The sequence below is a fragment of the Sarcophilus harrisii genome, chromosome 3 (assembly GCF_902635505.1).
Source record: "Sarcophilus harrisii chromosome 3, mSarHar1.11, whole genome shotgun sequence".
Classification (NCBI taxonomy): Eukaryota; Metazoa; Chordata; class Mammalia; order Dasyuromorphia; family Dasyuridae; genus Sarcophilus; species Sarcophilus harrisii.
Window position 1 is genome coordinate 550394499 of NC_045428.1, and position 14051 is coordinate 550408549.

At 39.8% G+C, this 14051-nt stretch overlaps 2 protein-coding genes across 2 annotated transcripts; both read right to left on the reverse strand.

Annotated features, from left to right (window-relative positions):
* Window positions 1–1748: 1748 nt before the first annotated feature.
* LOC100916373 (olfactory receptor 2A12-like) lies at window positions 1749–2690 on the reverse strand. Its single transcript, XM_003765484.1, has one exon. It carries the CDS (start codon window positions 2688–2690, stop codon window positions 1749–1751), a length of 942 nt encoding a protein of 313 aa, XP_003765532.1.
* Window positions 2691–12097: 9407 nt separating this feature from the next.
* Window positions 12098–13039, reverse strand: LOC100916634 (olfactory receptor 2D2-like). The gene has a single exon (XM_003765485.1). The coding sequence runs from the start codon at window positions 13037–13039 to the stop codon at window positions 12098–12100; it is 942 nt and encodes a 313-aa protein (XP_003765533.1).
* Window positions 13040–14051: the final 1012 nt, after the last annotated feature.

A 14051-nucleotide genomic window follows, 5' to 3' on the forward strand; every position in this document is an offset into this window, starting at 1 on the left:
AAACAATCGGAGAGAAAAAGAAAGAGAAAGAGAAAACAAGGGGAAAGAAAGATTGAGAGAGACTGAGAAAGAGAAAAGGGGGAGAGGGATTTTTCAGAGATAGATATGAGACAGAGGCAAAATGGTTGGGGTAAGGAGCAATAAAGAAGAAAAAGAGAAGGGGAAGACAGAGAACTCAGTAGAGGTATTGAAAGAGAGAAATTGAGAGAGAGAGAGAGAAAGACAGAGAGAGATGTCTAACTTTGATAAGGTCATGGTTAAGGCTGGGGGAGAGGGATTTTTCAGAGATAGATATGAGACAGAGGCAAAATGGTTGGGGTGAGGAGCAATAAAGAAGAAAAAGAGAAGGGGAAGACAGAGAACTTAGTAGAGGTATTGAAAGAAAGAAATTGAGAGAGAGAGAGAGAAAGACAGAGAAAGACATCTAACTTTGATAAGGTCATGGTTAAGGTTAAGGCCATTGTCCAAAGGTCTGTTTTCTTCCTCCCCACCTCAAACCCCAAACCCATATACTCATTGAGAGTAAACATTCACCCAAAATGAAATGAAAATTATCTTGTTTTTATAGAGAGATGGAACACATTATAAAATTACATAGATCAAATAACTAAATGTAAGGGTACCAGATCCAATTTTTTCATAATGCAAAAAAGCATCAAAAGAAGAAGTATAGAGGGATTAACTAAAGTATAGAGACAGGCAATTCTCTCCAGACAGTTAAGCCCTTAGGTGCATCTGTGAGGCAGGAAAGGGCCTAATTATTCATGATTATATCAAATTCAAGGCAGCACCATCCTTCCCTTGCCTTCCTATGTGCATCCTGCCATGATGTTCCAATGTTCCCAGGTTTCTATGTGTTTTACTGTTGCAGCCCTCCCTCCAGGTAGGAAAAACTAAATTTCCTATCAGCCACTGATAAGGGGCTACACTTGTAAGGTTTCTGATTGCTTCTCCAGGTACATTATCTTTCTCCTCCTGCTGTGAGCAAGGATTATTTCATGGTTCCCACTAGTTAGTGTCTTCAATAAGGGGAAGGCATGTAGTAAGGACACCAGATACTTCCATGTTACTGTGTGCTATGACTACTGGGCAATTATACTAACTCCACTGTGGAATTATAAGAAAACAAAAGTACTTTCCTTACAATAACCCTGTGAGGGAGCTATTGGCAAATGTTATTCTCCACCATTTATAGATAAGGAGGACTTCTGTGAGGTTAAGCTATGGATGTGAGAAGAGAGTCAGAATCTAGCCTAGACTTGTACCATTGATATAAGGAGGATGATGAGGAGTAAGCTGAAATCAGATTTGTTCAATTTAACTTTCAAAGGTAATACAGTTCTACTGTAGGTCACAGGCAAAGGTCCCAAGCCCAACAGAAATATATTGATCTGGCTTGCTCAGTGTGGAGGCACATACTTATAGTTATTGCTATGAGGGGAGGCTAAGGGTGGAAATCTAAGGTATAAAAGGGTTAAAGCCAATTGGGTGGCTATATAAGGTGTAGCAACAATAGAGTGAGGCCCTCAGGAATAGGGGCTTGAAGGGTAAATAAATGGGGAAACCAGACATCCTAAGGATGTGCAAACTGGCCCAGATAAAAAAGAGAGTGGATCAAAGAGTCTTGATTAGTGGTAGGGTTGGTACCAAAAGTGGTGGCTATATTTCTAGCCTGGGTGAAATAAGGAAATTCAGTCTCAAAAAAAGAAAATGGAAAGGAAAGAATAATCTAGTCTAAGACTTTCTACTCACCAACCTACCCTGTTCCTCATTACTATCTTTATAAATGCTGCCTTTATGTCCTTATTCCTAAAGCTGTAGACCACAGGATTGAACAGGGCAGTGAACACATTATAGAAAAGTGAAATCTGTTTGTCTCTCTCTGGGGAGTAGTTGGAGTTGGGCCTCATATAAATGTATATGGCAGGTGCATAAAACAGAGTGACCACAATTAGATGTGAAGCACAAGTGGAGAAAGCTTTATACCTTCCTTGGGTGGATTTGATCTTCAGGATGGCCATGGTGATGCGAACATAGGAGGCCAGGATGAGGGACAGAGAGCCTAATGCCATGAAGATGCTCAGGACAAAGTCTACCATCTCAATAAGGTGTGTGTCCATGCAGGACAGGCTCCGAACTGAGGGGCCCTCACAGAAGTAGTGATTGACAATGTTAGGACCACAGAAGGGAAGTTTCATTGTAAAAATGGTGTGAACTAGGGAAAAGAAAAAGCCAGAAATCCAGGTTCCTACCACCAACCATACACATAGGTCCCAGTTGAGAATGAGCATGTAACGCAGTGGGAAGCAGATGGCTACATAACGGTCATAGGCCATCACCACAAAGAACATGGCCTCAGTAAGACTAAAAGCACTAAATGTGTACATCTGTAGCCAGCAACCTGCAAACGAGATGAGCTTAGAACTGGAAAGCAGATGTACCAACATCTGAGGCATCGTGGTACTGATATAGCCCATGTCTAGTACGGAGAGTATGCTGAGGAAAAAGTACATAGGTGTGTGGAGATGAGAATCCAGACAGATCAGAATGGTGATGAGTCCATTGCCAAGGACTGAGCAGAGGTAGAGAAGGAGGAAGATGATGAAAAGGATCCTATTTGAGGAAGGGTCACTGGAGAAGCCAAGCAGGATAAATTCAGTAACAGAACTATGGTTTGAAGCTGGAAACATTGAGACAGTAGGATCCTGGGAAAAGGAAAAAGAAATAATGGAGTCTAGGAATCTCCGCATTGGATAAGGATAGAGTATCCCAAGACCTCTAAATTTCTCAACTGAAGAACCCATATGAAAATGCCCTTACTAAGAGCTGTGATATCACCTAACATCATGGAATTTTAGATATTTGAGGATCTTTAAAGATGATCTGACCCAAACCCTCCTTTTACACAAGGAAAAAATAAGAAAGATGACTTTCTCAAGATTACACATCTGTTCAGGAGAAGAGGCAGAACAAGGATTGAGGTTGTTTACTCACTGCATGAGTCCCACTACTTCTACTTTGGGCATCCCTTAATTCCTACATCTCAGAAGAAAATATCTCATAAAGATTTTCTACAGCTTTCATCCTTTTTCTAGACTATCCCCATGAAAAAGAATCTAGCCTTTGCTGAACGATTACTAGTAGTAGTCATTTCCCTTTTTAGTTAGCTTTAAATAAGAGCAAGATATTTCATATACCAAACTAAAATATACTCTGTATCTCCTACATATTGCCTTGAGTTCCTCCATTAAAGGACAAATAAAATTGCCATTTTCTTATCCTGGAAATTATTTCCATCTTAATGCAGTCTAAGATCTTATGGTTTTTTCTCTGCTCTATCTCATTTGTTATTTATACTGACTCTTCAACCAGTAAGACCTCTAGATCTTTTCCCACATCAATTCTTGCTTGCTATATTTTCTTGATCCCATAAAAAAATCTCAGTATCATATGTAAGAGGGTTGTTATGCTCTTCAGGAACTGGAGAGCTGTGTTATTTGTTTCTCTAAATATCATAAACCATAAAATTCTAGGAAGAAACAAAATTATCAACCATCCCACTTATTTTTATGGGAAGGGGGAGGTCTCCATTTCTCTCTTGAAGGCTTGTTGGAGATTCCTGCCAAGTCTGGGAGAATTTTAGGATGATAAATTTCAGAATTGAGAGAGATTATCTAATCCACTATTCAGTATTCACTATGCCACTTAAGAAACCAAAGCACAGGGAACTTTAGTAATTTGCTGGTTTTCTAAGATTTAAGCCCACTTCTATTTCAATCTCAGAAGATTCTTGAAATCAAAGCCAGCCCCTTTGTGATAAATTAAAATGGAGAATAGAAAGACCACAGTGATTCAGGAAAAAGCTCATTAGAGAAATGCAGAGTTTCATTCTGCCTAGGTAGAGAGAAACACTCCATGGATGAAATCATGCATCTCCTTTCTGAAATTTTAAACAGTGATAAAGAAGTATTTCCTGATAAAATGATATCTAAGAAATATGAAAATCAGCTGAAAGGTATGTGGATAAATTGAGGGAATTGGGAATATTCAGCCTCCAAAAGGGTAAGATTCAGAGGGTACAAGACAGCTCTTTGACTATTATTAGAAGGGTTGTCACCTTGGTAGATCCGTTAGACTTGGTCCTTTTGGCCTCATAGTTTAGTAATCGGTGGAAGATGGAAAGAGGCAAATTTAAGCCCATTTAGGAAAAGGATTCCCTATCTAAAAAGGAAATGGTCTATCTCTGGAGGTAGTCGGTTCCCTATCCCTGGACATCTTCATGCTGAGACTACCTAACTACTTATCATGTATAGAATAATAAGGATTCCTTATCAAGTCTGGTTTGGATCAGATGGTTGCTGAGATCTTTTCCACTCCTATTATGCCATGATTCTTGGTAAATAGAATTTGGATAGTTGGGGAGGCATGAAAAAGGGCATACCAGCCAATGGAAAGAGGATAAGCAAAAGACCAGAGGTTGCCAATGTACCTGACTTTATCAAAGATGATACATCTCCAGTTTGACTTAAGTAGATAATTTCTGTAGTAGAATCATCAAAAACTGGATTGGACTTGACTGGGAAGGACTTGAGTGCCAGGATGAGAAGTTTAGGCTTTTTTCTTTACCCCTGTAGATTTCTGAATAAGTAGGTTATATGCTCAGACCTTTCTCTGTTGAACTTTTTAGTCAGCATTTGTAGGGCAAATTTCACATGAGATAGGTTGGAGGCAGGGAGAAGAATGAGAGAACTTCTCACTCCAGGTGAAAAGTGATGAGAGCTTGCAATTGACTACTTGTCTATATGGGTAAAGGGGAAAGAATGGATCCTAGAATTCTTTTAAAAGTAAAATCAGCAGAACTTATCTATTGAGTAGGTGGATAAGGCAGAAAAAGAATATGCAACAGCAGCAACTGATTTTTGATTTTTGTGGTGCCATAAGTTTTGGAGAGTGCATTGCATACATTACCCAATTGCAGATAAGATGGGATCTTGAGCCTTGTTGGCTGGGAAGAACATAGTAGTGCCAACCATACAAATGGGGAAGTCCAAAAGAGAAGCTCATTGATGGATTGCAGAGGGAGAAAGAGGAGGTGTTCTGTTTTGGACATACTGAGCCTAAGTTATTGTCAGGACATCCTTCTAAGTGGAGAAGTGTGAGAGAAATCTGCAGAAAGTGAGAAAGTACAGAGTTCTAGATAAAAATTTGAGAGTCAAAGTCTTTGTAGATGAAGTCCATGAAGGCAGAGAGCCAAAGAGTACCTGGAGAGAAAAAGTAGAAACTATGGCTTTAGAGGATTAGCATATTAAATGATGGTTAAAGAAAGCATGGTCAGAAAGGTAGGGGAAAATTTAGGAAACAAAGAAAATATATAAAGATGAAGTACATGAGATCTTATCTTAAATTCTCTCTATGATACAATCATAATGAATATCTTATTTAAAATATTCGTTGTTACTTGTTATTATGGTGACCTCAGGCTTAATGAGAGTGACATCAATTAAGTTTTCTGGAGCTCACTTTCCCTGTCTGAAAAGTAGGTAATAACCTCGGAATATTTAAATATTTGATTTTTCAGCATAATGATATAGAAATAAAGAAAATATTAGGATGAAGGGGATTAGAGGCTAGAGATTTAAAGCAAAGGTTTAGGCCAAGGTTCTTAATTTTTTGTGTCTTATACTACTATGCAGTCTGATGAAGTTTACAGAATCTTCTCAAAATCATGTTTTCAAGACATAAAATAAAATACACAGCCTTACAAAGGAAAATGAAAGATTAATAATAACAATGATAGACTTTTTCCTTATCCAACTTCACACTTCCAACTTATACAACTTCCCTAAATCTGTCCATGGACTTGATGATCCCAAGAATAGAATCCTTTGGGTAGGAGTTTGTGAGCATAAGGCTAACCATAGAGGGAATGATTGGGAAGAAGAACTGTTGAAGAGAAGGAAAATGTATGCATAGGGATGAAAATAAAAAGGGGTGAGGAGAGAGAAGTGAGATAGATGTGGGCATGGGGAGAATGGGGGAGATCAGTGATAGTTTTCCTCTCTGCCTTAACATTCCTCCATCATCATGACCAAGCTTTTGTTAACCTCTCAATCACTTTTGCATCTTGACCCCTGAAGCTCTCCAAACCCTCCTTTCAATGGTTCTTTAGCCTCTGCATTTTCTTCTTTCTCTTCTTTTTCCTTGCTCCTTTTCCCCAAATCAAACTATCCCTCCCAGACAGAACCATTTCCTCACCTTTCTGGAAGGTGAAACACTAAGGCCTTTAGTGGGCAGGTCACTTGTTTCTTTAAGAAGAAGACTGAATGGGGAGCAGACAAAGGATCTATGTCATCACCAAGGCCAGGGGATTCCAGGCCACTCCAACAGACCATCAGGCAATATCTGGACACCAGGATATTCATGGGTTTATTTTCTCAACTTTTCTTCCTCTACAGTCTCACTCAGTGTCGCTGGCCCTGACCTCAAGCTACTTCTGCTTCTTTCAGAGAGAGGAACACTTTCTGCCAGGGTAGAGATGATGGGCAACTTCTGGCAAAGAGTGAAACAGTGTCTAAGGAGAGGGCCCCCTAGTTCACTGGTGACAGGAGAAACTCTATTCCCATTGCCCAGTCAACTAGGGTTTTTATGGTGCATAATTTGTGATTTATAATAACTTGCTACATGAAAGCAAGTTCTCCCAGGAGAAACCAAAGAGAGAAGCGCCTGGCTCCTCCAGCTCCTCCAAGGAGGAGCTGCCTCTTTCTGTCCTACTCAACTCCATCCCCAGACAATATACCAAGAATAAGTTTCCTGGGAATTCTTATTATCAGACATTTGTAGAAATAAATAATATACATGGAGGAATGAGAAAGGGAAAGAGCTTTCTTATTATCCCATACTCATTTGGGATATGAGCAGGGAGGAAGAGAAATAAAGGGAAAAATATATAAATGTAAATTATTGAAATCTTTATTCAAATTCTCTCAGATCTGATGCCTTCTTCCATCCTCACCCCCTATCGCCCATGAAGGGAAGGAAAAAGAAAAAAAGGAAGGAAAATGGACTGAAAGGTGGCTAAAGAAAAGATCAGGTGTGTTGGTCAGGGAACAGGCAGTGAAGGCAGCCAGGGAGGTTATGAGCCCAGGAATCAGAAAGGGGAGACCTGTAGGAGAGATGGACAGAAATATCAAAGGAAGTGCTGATCAGTAGGAATATGAATGTTTCAGGTTCAGACTTCCTCAGAGCTGTCCCTATGCATAGCCCAAGTAGGGAAGCATCTGTGGTTTGACTTGAGAGATATTGAACAGTCCCAGTTGGAGAAATCCGTTGGTCTATCAGGTCACTATTGCTTTTTTTCTGCTTCTGAAATACCTACCAGCAGAGTCAATAATGGTCTGGCTAAATCAGACTCTATGTCCTGAATGGCCCTTTTATATGCACTTGTGTTTTTCATTCCTTTCCATATGAGAACATTGGAAAGATAATTATAGAGTCCCTGGAATACTGTTGGTACTCAATAAATCTTTATTGACTGCCTATCAATCACTTATTACTTAAGTGTCTTGCTTACAGGATCATATAACTTAGGTCAAATCAACAAACTTTTATTAAGCACTTACTATGTGCTAAGCCCTATGCTAAGCATTTCGAGGAGAGAGGGTAGAGAGAGAGGGAGATGGAATGACTGACAGACAGACAGAGACAGAGAAGAGAGGGAAAGAGGAAGAGAAGATGAAAGGGAGAAATAAGGAAGGGAAGACAAAGAAGGAGGAGAAAGGAAGAATGGAAGGAAGGAAAGAAGGAAAGATGGAAAGAAGGAAGGGAGGAGGGAAAAGAGGGAGGGAGGGAAAGCCTAGGCAGAAATGAAGACATGGCTAGCCTGGGAGCTTTTCTTAGAATGTGTGTTGCAATTAATCAAAGGAAAGAGCTACAGGGGCAGAAAGTATTTCCCAGGCAAAATATCTAGGTGAAGAGGTTTCTGTGACATGGCAGGGAAAGATGAGAGAGTCAAGAAATGAGGCTGGAGAAGGGTAATTATGATTGGTAAGTCCCAGATGTGGGCTTCAAACCCAGGTCTCTCCTAACTACAAATCCAGCTAACATCACTATAACATGTTGTTAAATTGGCAGTCCTCTTCTTCCTTCTTATTTTAATAGTTTTCAAAAATTGATTTAATTCTGAACTTAAGAAATAAAACAATCCTTTCCATTACATAGCAGCAAAGAAAGTGTGGGGGGGAAAGTTGTGAAGGAGGGACAGTGTCAAGCTATTGTCTGCCACCCAGTCACCCGGTATCTATAATCTCTTGGGATAATTCTAAGTTTGGTGGGGGGGGAGGGTTCTTTTTTTTTCTTTTGCCTTTTTGTGATAATTCTTTCCTGATCTTCAGTTAATAGATATTCAAGGACAGAACAGACCAGGTTAGCATCTTGTGAGGTCAGGAAAACAATCAGACATCCTTCAGTAAGTAGAGTTGGTGACAGAGACCAGTAAAATTGGTGGCAGACAAGTGTGGTAGGGGGAAGAAATCAATACAGCAGTTGAGTGACCTGCTTGACTGGCTTCACAGGGGATCTTCCCATTAGCAGACACACTCAACAGCAAGAAGCCAGCCCAACCAAGCAAGTGATTCATCCATCTTTGCAGATACCATACCCCAAAGTGAACTTAGTGGGGATTCTACAAAGACAGAAAAGGATTTTCAGGGCCAAGAGCCCACAAAGAAACCTCAGCCCTCTGATTATATGTGTTTGACTACCTTTGAATTTTAAGCCTGTGCTCACTCTCTTCAAAGAAAGAATATGTTCTGTCCATGCTCTAATGTTTCTGTTAACATCATAGAAAAGTTCGTTGAGGACAAATGGTTGACTGAACTCTGAATGGAAGTTCCTTTATGAAATATTAGAAGCTACCATTTCTCCAAGTTACCTCTAAAAACCTGGGAGACAGAGGTGTTGATTGGTCTCTTAGGACCTAAGCTGTTTGTGCAAAGGCAGTTGGGAGAATAATCCTACAGTATGTACTGCAAAATCTTTCTTTGTCTATTACCTAGCACACTGATAGGCACATACTAAGAAGTGAATGCCTACTGAAACCAAGCTGAATTTGTGTCTCACCAAAGACTCTAATCACCTTCTCTCATGGATTATTGCTGTGCCTGGTTTTTGTCCCCTCTGACAATAAGATCCATGAAAGCAAGGGTAGTATTTCAGTCATCTTTGTATCTTTCCCAATTCACACTTAGTAGAACAAGGAAATGAAAAGGGAATAAGCATTTATATAACACTGTGCTAAGTATTTTACAAATTATAAAATTTGTTGAATTGAAAGCAAAGCACTACAGCTCTTCCCTTCTAGCATTTACCTAGTCTTACTTTTGCCTCATTGCCTAGGGATCATAGAACTTTTGGCTTAAGAGCTAGAAAAGATTTTTGAAATAATCTCATCCAGCCTCTTAATTTAGAGAAAAAAAAATAAATCTCAGAATAGAGGAAGTAATTACCCAAATTGATATGAGTAGCAAGAAGCAGAAATTCACTTGTTTCTTTACTTTCCCCTTGTACTTCCAGAATTCTCTCCTTTTTTCATGCAGTACTACAAACTCATTCAAAGATTAGCTAAAATCCCAGGCCCATCTTGAAGAAATCCCTAAGTGTTCTAGGTCATTGGAATTTGGATCTTTTCTCACCTTCTAAAAGGGTCCCAGGTCATGAATGGGAAAGAAAAAAAAAAGCTCTTGGTTCTTTTTTAGTGTCTGTGTGTGTGTGTGTGTGTGTGTGTGTGTGTGTGTATCTGGGGAATGTGAGGGGTGTCTGAAACAGAGAATTAGACAAAGCAGGAGACAGAGACATTGAGACAGAGACACACAGAGAGAGAAAGACAAAGAGTGTTATGGGCCAGAACTCTGAACTTGAAATAAAGGATTCTTACAAGGTACTAGGTCAAGTGGAATTGATAGAGATAATAGTTATCTAATTTAGCATGGTTCAGTATGACTGATTTAATCCTACAAGGAGATGTTATGGGCCAGAAACAAGGTACAAAATGGAATTGAGGAGACAATGGTTAAACCTAGTTTAGCACTGATCTAATCCTACAACAAATAATGGTTTCCTAGTGATTATGATTGGCTTATATAAGCTAGGAGCTTTAACCAGGATTGACATTCAGAGAGAGCTAGAGGCAGAAGTTGACAGAGGCAAAGGACAAGCACACTAGAAGTTCTCAGACGCTGAGACAGATTCATTCCTTCATCTACCTTTGTGGTGGCTGGAAGCTGAATCACCTTTGCAGATTTGGAGATGTTCAGAGGGTAGAGAAGGAGGGGGGAGCTCCAGCTCTCAGAACCAAGGAGAGAGATAGGCCTCTAAGAAAACTAGCTGGGCCCCAGGAAAGGAGACAAGACTTTGAAAGAGACAATAAAAGATTTGGACTTTAACACCTGGCTGTACTTGTGGTGATTACTGAACTGAAAGGAAAGCTGCTCCCAGAATCCCCAGGAAAACTGAAAAAGAGAACATTACAAAAGAGAAAGCAGGATGGGGACAGAAAGCAAAAGAGAGACAGTCTGAGAGAAAAAGAGAAAGAGAAAAAAAGGGGAAAGAAATATTGAGAGAGACTGAGAATGAAAGAGAAAAGGGAGAGATTTTCATAGATATAAGAAAGAGATAAATTGGTTGGGATGAGGAGTGAGACAGAAAAAGAAAAGAGAAAGGGGAGAAAAAGAAGTCAAAAATATTATTGAAAGAAAGAAAATTGAGAGAGATAGACAGACAGAAAGAGACATACAGACAGAACTTTAATAAGGTCATGGTTAAAGTTAAGAACATTATCCAAAGGTTTGTTTTATTCCTCCCCACCTCAAACCCCAAACCCATATACTCATTGAGAAGTGAAATGAAAATTATCTTGTTTTAATATAGAGAAGGAAGACATTATAAAATTACATAGATCAAATAACTAAATATAAGGGTACCAGATCTCATTTTTTTCATGATACCATAAAGCACTAAAAGAAGGAGTGATAGAGGGGTTAACTAAAGTATAGAGACAGTCAAAACTCTCCAGGCAGATAAGTCCTTAGGTGCATCTGTGAGGCAGGCAAGAGTCTAATTGTGCATGTTTATATTCAGTTCAAGGCAACACCATCCTTCCCTTGCCTTCCTGTATGCATTCTGCCATGAGGTTTTAATGTTCCTAGGCTTCTATGTGTTCTCCCTCCAGGTAGGAAAAACTGAATTTCTCATCAGTTCCTTTTAAGGGGCTACACTTCTAAGTTTTCTGGGTATTTCCTCAGGTACATTTTCTTTCCCCTTCTGCTATGAGCAAGGATTATTTCATGGTCCCCACTAGTTAGTGTCTTCAATAAGGGGAAGTCATGTAGTAAGAACACCAGATACTTCCATGTTACTGTGTATGCTACTATCTACTGGATAATTCTACTAACTCCAGTGTGGCACTATAAGAAAAGTACTTTCCTCATAATAACCCTTTGAGGGAGCTATTGGCAAATGTTATTCTCCCCAATTTATAGATGAGGAGGACTTCTATGAGTTTAAGCTATGGGTGTGAGAAGAGATTCACAATCTAGTCTAGACCTACACCACTGATATGAGGGTTATGAGGATTAAGCTGTAGTCAGATTTGTTCTACTTAATAAAGGTAGGTGATAGAGGTCTATTCTAGGTCACAGGCCAGGTTCCCAAGTCCAATAGAAATGGATCAATCTGGCTTGCCAAGTGTGGAGGCACATACTTACAATTTTGCTATGAGAGACTAAGGCTGGTGAATCAAGTAACTTCAGGAATTCTAAGGTTTGAAATGGTTAAAGCCAATTGGGTGGATATATAAGGTGTAGCAACAATAGAGTAAGGCCCTCAGGAACAGGGAGTTGGAGGGTAAGTAGATGGGGAAACCAGATGCCTGAAGGATGGGCAAACTGACCCAGATAAAAAAGGGAGTAGGTCAAAGAGTCCTGATTAGTGGTAGGGTTGGTACCATAAGTGATGGCTGTACTTCTAGTCTGGGTAAGATAAGGAAAATCAGTCTCAAAAAGAAAAAAAAATGTAAAGAATACTCTATTCCAAGACTCTCTACTCATCGAACTACTCTGTTTCGCATTACTACCTTTATGAATGCTGCCTTTATGTCCTTATTCCTAAGGCTGTAGACCATAGGATTGAGCAGGGCAGTAAACATATTATAGAAAAGTGAGATCTGTTTATCTCTCTCTGGGGAATAGTTGGAATTGGGCCTCATATAAATGTAAATGGCAGGTGCATAAAACAGAGTGACCACAATTAGATGTGAAGCACAAGTGGAGAAAGCTTTATACCTTCCTTGGGTGGATTTGATCTTGAGGATGGCCATGGTGATTCGGACATAGGAGGCCAGGATGAATGACAAAGGGACTAACACCATGAAGATGCTCAGGACAAAGTCTACCATCTCAATAAGGTGTGTGTCCATGCAGGACAGGCTCCGAACTGAGGGACCCTCACAGAAGTAGTGGTTGACCATATTAGGACCACAGAAAGGAAGGTTCATGGTAAAAATGGTGTGTACTAGGGAAAAGAAAAAGCCAGAAGCCCAGGTCCCTACCACCAACCGCACACACAGGTCCCAGATGAGAATGAGCATGTAACGCAGTGGGAAGCAGATGGCTACATAACGGTCATAGGCCATCACCACAAATAAAATGCACTCGCTGAGACCAAAAGCACTAAATGCATACATTTGTAGCCAGCAACCTGCAAAGGAGATGAGCTTAGAACTGGAAAGCAGGTGTACCAACATCTGAGGCACTGTAGTAGTGATATAGCCCATGTCCAATACGGAGAGGATGCTGAGGAAAAAGTACATAGGGGTGTGGAGATGAGAATCCAGACAGATCAGAATGATGATGAGTCCATTGCCAAGGACTGAGCAGAGGTAGAGAAGGAGGAAGATGATGAAAAGGATCCTATTTGAGGTAGGATCACTGGAGAAGCCAAGCAGGATAAATTCAGTAACAGAACTGTGGTTTGAAGCTGGGTACATTGAGACAGTAGGATCCTGGGAAAAGGAAAAAGAGAAGATGATGGAGTCTAGAGACCTCAGCATTGAATAAGGACAGAATCACCGAAGGCCCTCTGAGTTTCTCATTTGAAGAACCCATGTTAAAAAGTTCTTCACTGGGAGGTTTGGTGGCATCCTAGTATCATGGAATTTTAGAGCTTTAGGTATCTTTAAAGATGATCTGTTTCAACCCCTCCTTTTACACCATGAAGCCATCAAGGTTCAAAGAAGGAAGACGATTTCCTCCAGATCACACATCTATTCAGGAGAAGAGGCAGGACAAGGGTTGAGTTTGCTTATTTACTCACTCCATGTGAGCCACTACTTCCACTTTGGACATCCCTTGATTCCTACAGGGTCTCAGAAGAAAATACCTCAAGAAAGCATTTTCTGCAGTTCCCACCCAATCCTCTAGTATATTCCCAACAACATGAGTCTTTGCTAAAAGATCACTAGTGGTAGCCATTTCCATTTTCCATTAACTGTAAGAGTCTATTCTATATACTGAACTAAAATATATTCTATAACTCCTACACATTGCCTTGAGGTCCTCCCTTAGAGGATAAATAAAAATAACCATTTCCTTATCCTGGAAATTATTTCTATCTTCATGCATTTTAAGATCTTATGGGTTTTTGTTTGCTCTATCTCATTTATTATTAATACTGACTCTTCAACCAGTAAGACCTTTAGATCTTTTCCCACATCAATCCTTGCTTGCTATATTTTCTGCATCTCAAACAAAATTTTGATATCACATGGGAAGAGAGTTGTTATGCTCTTCAGGAAGTGGGTGGATATAATATATTTTTCTCTGAACATCATAAACCATAAAATTCCATAAAGAAACAATATTACCTGCCATACCACTTATTTTCATGGGAGGAAGGGATTTCTATTTTTCTCTGTAAGGATTCCAAGAGATTCCTGCCAAGTCTAGGGGAATCTTAGGATGGTAAATTTCAGAATTATAAGAGATTATCTAATCCACTCT